The following is a 5289-nucleotide window of genomic DNA, read 5'->3' on the forward strand; positions in this document are numbered from 1 at the left end:
CTGAACTGTTTCAAAGGTAATACTTCCAACCTCTAAGCCCCACATCATATATGATGCAGTCTACAGTAATCAGATTCAGGGACTGATAGTACTAGTCAAAGTCCGGCTTATGAAATACAGAGTCGACAGAGATACAGTGCACACCCTGGAGATAGCAGAGCTGCTTTAGACGTTTCCTGGTGGATAAACAGTTAACCTGTGCAGCGGGCTCTCGTTTTAATTTTAGGGAACCAAAATGTCTCCGTCGTTGACAGAAGTTCGAGAGGAATGGCAATCTCTGGAGCTAGAGTATCAAAAACTTCAGGTAAGAAATTTCCTATTGGCTGACAGTATCTTGCTCATATCTGATAAATTCAAAATACTCTGAGTTTTGAAGACACATTTTCAAAATCTACTTAACGGATAGTTAAGTTAAACTACCCTTAAATAACAACTAATTTTATCTATGTTTAATTTCTCTACAGTCATGTCATTAATAGATCTTTCCCATGTTTGTCTTCCAGGAGACACACAAAAAATATTTACAGAAATTGGATGAAATCTCCAAACTCCAGAGCAGCTGCTCCTCCTCTATCGCCCGTCATAGGAAAAGACTGAAGGAGGTGTCCAGACAAGTAAATAAGTGAGTGCCCACACACCCTGAAACTTGCACATGCACATAAATGGAATATGCAGGGTCATGCTTATATCCCAAAGGGGATAAAGAGCGAACCAAGCACACCACCAGCTTTAAGCAGCTGATGATTATATGATCTGATCCTATTTGCTCTTCTTAATGTATCAGGTGCACCAAGGGCTCTTCAGCCGATGATGCAAAGACTTTGGCAGACATAAAAGAGAAAGTCAAGACCCAAGAAAATGCTTTCTCTGAAATGGATGCTTTCCTACCCAAGAAAAATGGGTGATGACTTCTATATACTTATATGTATTCATTTAGGTAATTTAAACAAAAGCTGTGATGTTTTTTTTTTAAGTTAAACAACTATACTATTGCAGGTTATACCTCAATCTGGTTCTTGGGAATGTGAATGTGACTCTTCTCAGCAAGCAGTCAAAGTAAGCTTCAGATTTCAGATGTCTTCATTAAACCTAAACTTTTTCCCCCTATAATAATCTCCAAAGCATTATTTACTTGACCAGATATTGAATTTATGTCCCTCCTGTTTGTACTATAGCTTTTAAAATTGTGCAAACACATCTTTTCCAGATTCGCCTACAAGGATGAATATGAGAAGTTCAAGCTATACCTTACAGTCATCCTTCTGCTTTTCTCTGTCATATGTTTCTTTTTTGTGAGCTACAGGTAAAAACAAACAAACACTGCACCAGAAACTTTAATGTGAAATCAACCATTTCAGTTGTAGTGTATTTACACAGACGTCATGTTCATGCATAACCTCATTTGAACCTTTTGCTTCAGATCTATGGACGCAATCTTTAACTTTCTGCTGGTCTGGTACTACTGCACATTAACTATCAGAGAAAGCATCCTCATCACAAATGGATCCAGGTTGGTGCCAATCCTGATTATATACTCCACAGATATCTGCATTAATGTTAAAGATGTGTAAATGTTTTGAAATAATTGCCATCTTTAATTACAAAGCACAATCTCCCACTGTATATTTATAGAAAGCGGTTGATCTTCAATTTGAATCCATTTATTCTTTTTGAAGATGATCCTTTATGAGGAAATGATTTGGTTCTAATGGCCTTGATGCCCCTTATAATTCAGATGACAGAAATTGTGATGCAGTTACTTTTTATTAACAGTGCCTTTCAAAGCTGCACACACGCTTTTGAAATTTTTAAAATTCTATTCACTTACGGTAATAAGTTCAAACATTATTGTGTTTTTCTTAGATTTATTTGAAAAGACCAACACAGTAAATTCCAGTGTTAAATATCCAGTGTCAAACTATACTCACACTTACACTTAAGAGTTATTAAAACAACAATTGGACTAACATATACATATGTAGAGAATTAATTTAACACTAATTCAGAATGGGACCAAGTGCACTTGGATTGGTGTTAAATTCAACTCTTAAAGTGTTACTTTAAAATTGCTAAATTTACTGGAAAAACAAAGCAGTATATAGAGGAAAAGGCTAAATCAGAGTTTTATATTCAGACACACTAAGTTAATACTTTGTAAAAATAACCTTTCTTTACTACTTCTCTGTTTGACCCCCAAATGGCGAGTAAGGAGGTCAAGAGCTGCAAATGATGTAAACGTTCTGTAAATACATAATAGTACTACAAACACGAAAATCATTGCAAATACCAAAATGGGATTAGAACACAAAACACAAGCAACTTAAAAACACTGCAATCATAGGAAATAGGGAAAAGCGCAAACATCCTGCAAATACATAAAGATCCTGCAAGCACCAGTCTGCAAAGTACATATGTTATGCTATCATACAAACAAAAAAAGTTGCAAGTAGCAAAACAACTGCAAGATTATAAAACCTGCAAACCATATGCGCATAACGGGAGCAAATTTTTGTGTTTGCAGTGTGTTTATGTATTTGTAGTGAATTCAAACTTTCTCTTTTCTTTGTGATTGTAGCGTTCCTCTTTTGCTGCACATTTCCTTTTCATGTTTGTATGTTAGCCTCATTTTTGTATTTGCCTGCTTTATTATTGTGTTTGCCTCAGTTTATTACCCTCATTCATAATCCATTAACTCTTTCAATATTCCCTGTTCTTGCCAAAAGAAGCACCTCCTTCAGCATGATGCTGCCCCCATATTGTTATTGAAGATTTTATCAGCGCTTTCATAAATTAAGCGTTTTGTGTTGTGACCAAAAACTTCTATTTTATTCCCTCCTCAATCAGATTCTCTTCTTCCAAATGTTCGATGTGTTCCCTCCATGGCTATCAACTAAGGCTTTTAAAGTTATTCTTTAAGCAAGTGATTTGCTAGTCTTTTTTTTTGCATTAATATTATAACAGGGAGCTGAACAATTGAGTATTCTTATCAAAATGTAAAGAGGATTTTGATTAGTAATGCTTAAACTCCTTTCCCCCTCTGGCGTAAATATGTTCTGACTGGTATGAACTTTTTTTGTGTAATTCTATAAAACTGGAAAAACAAGAGCTCACATATTTAAGACAAGATATATGAAGATCTATATTACAAGCAACCAAGTAATAGTTATTATTATTAACTTTAGGTTTGAGGCCTTTGTATTAATCTTTTCTGGGGTGCCATTACTACGGAGAGTGAAGCATTCTAATGTTTTCAACTAAACATGGAGCTAACTGGACGTGTCTTTTGTCAGAATCAAAGGATGGTGGGTTTTTCACCACTACATCTCAGCTTTTTTGTCTGGTGTGATGCTGACATGGTAAGTAGAATAAAACAAATCCTTTTACAATATTTAAAGCCCACATATTTACTTATCATTCTCCATATTTCCCAACATTTTATCTCCAGGCCAGATGGGATCCTTTACCAGACATTCAGGAATCAATTTCTCGCCTATTCCTTCTATCAAAGTATGTTTAAAATTCTTGTAGCGAAACATATGGTTCAGATTCCTCGTATGCTGATAGTGTTTCCTCTGCCGTGGAAACCCCTTTAGATTTCGTTCAGTGCCTGCAGTACTATTATCAGAGCGGATGTCTGTACAGACTACGAGCTCTGGGAGAAAGACACAACATGGATCTGACTGTTGGTGAGACGTGGACAAACATATCAAGGACACAAAACACAGATAAACTCAGCAAAATATAATATATTAGTTATTATGTTTGAATATAAAGGAAAACATGCTGAAGTCTTTTAATTTTTTCTATTTAAAGAGGGATTCCAGTCGTGGATGTGGAAAGGGCTGACATTTCTCTTGCCCTTCCTGTTTTTTGGTCATGTGAGTATAATCCTGAAAAGTTACCAGTTTATGCAAAACTGATGTCTGTGATTCGTCATGGTTTGAACTAAGCAATTATTGGTAAAAGTTTAATTTTCATACCAGAGACAGTACTTAAAAATGGGGTTGTTTTTAATATATGGGTAAAAGCTTAATATGGAGGGTATTAACTGGATTCTTGACAGAACGAACACATTTCTTCTGTTGGTTGTTTTTTTTTTTTTTTTTTTTTTTTTGTCTAAAATACTTAATACCAGAGTAATGACATGGTAGTGTACAAATGATTTTCAAATGATGGCTTAATTTATTACAGAAAAAGAAAATATATAAATCCAATCCAGCCTGACCTAAGCAATCACTTAAATTAACTTTGATTAACCACATTTAGACTAAAACACCCAGATCATTTTGGTTAAGAAATTGGTTAAATGGATCCTCTCTGACAACACGAAGTAGTCTAAAAGATAAAAACTGTCAACACACTGGGTTTTGATATATAAATTAAACATATGTTGAATAAAATAGAAATATATGTCTAGAAGTGGTTTCAAAGTAAATTCTAAGTATGTAGGAAACCACAGTAAGAGCTATTATCCATAATTGACACAAGCAACAGTGATAACATTTCTTCAAGAATGCAGCATCTGATGAAGATATTTGAGGATTCTTCACACCCTCTGACTTTTTCATTGATTTTTACTGCAGAGGTCACATAACATCATAATAAAGCACTGCAGGCAGTCTTGCAGTAGACCTGAGGAAGACTCCCATTGTTTGATTCCTCATTGTTGTTTAGAAGGTGTGAAGAATCCTCCAACATCTTCAGCAACTTGTGCAGTAATTATTTTGGACTAACAGCTCCAGAGGCTCCAGTTATCCCTGGCAGATGCTGCAGCATCTGATGACGATATTTGAGGATTCTTCACACCCTCTAACTTTTTCATTGATTTTTACTGCAGGGGTCACATAACATCATAATAAAGCACTGCAGGCTGAACTTGCTTCAGTTATTGTCAGTTTTCAATATCTAACTGGAGGAACAAAACTGGGCCAAATCGTTTCCATATGAGAGCGATCCAAGGCCATAACAACTGCTCTCCAAAAATAACACAAAATCTGCCTTACATCTGGCAAAAAAAAAAAAAAAAAATACAGATCAACAAAACTAGCAGCTTGATTCTTTTCAAGAATTTTAGGCATATAATCTTTGAATTTATGAGACAAAAAGGAATCTTTGATTCTTTGGAAAATGTTTTTTCCCTCTGGTAAAATCTACCAGTTGCATATAAATAAATATTTCGCAGTTAGTTATTCTGAGAGTTTTACACTAATTTACAGCTATTCACAGTAATGATGACCAAAATAATGCAACCATTTTTGGCATCTACTAAATCATAGTTACTTTAACATA

The 5289-nt window shown here is 35.0% G+C and overlaps 1 protein-coding gene across 1 annotated transcript in view; it reads left to right on the forward strand.

Moving 5' to 3' along the window:
* Positions 1–235: 235 nt before the first annotated feature.
* The window catches only part of tmem120a (transmembrane protein 120A), an 8282-nt gene continuing 3228 nt past the window's right edge, over positions 236–5289 (forward strand). Inside the window, exons 1-10 of the mRNA XM_015402674.1 lie at positions 236–304; positions 504–622; positions 785–901; positions 997–1056; positions 1208–1303; positions 1421–1510; positions 3291–3356; positions 3446–3507; positions 3594–3686; positions 3814–3878. Coding sequence (XP_015258160.1) covers positions 236–304; positions 504–622; positions 785–901; positions 997–1056; positions 1208–1303; positions 1421–1510; positions 3291–3356; positions 3446–3507; positions 3594–3686; positions 3814–3878 — 837 coding nt within the window. The remainder of the gene's footprint in view (positions 305–503; positions 623–784; positions 902–996; positions 1057–1207; positions 1304–1420; positions 1511–3290; positions 3357–3445; positions 3508–3593; positions 3687–3813; positions 3879–5289) is intronic.

Source organism: Cyprinodon variegatus, unplaced genomic scaffold (genome assembly GCF_000732505.1).
Source record: "Cyprinodon variegatus isolate N-32 unplaced genomic scaffold, C_variegatus-1.0 Scaffold1382, whole genome shotgun sequence".
Lineage (NCBI taxonomy): Eukaryota > Metazoa > Chordata > Actinopteri > Cyprinodontiformes > Cyprinodontidae > Cyprinodon > Cyprinodon variegatus.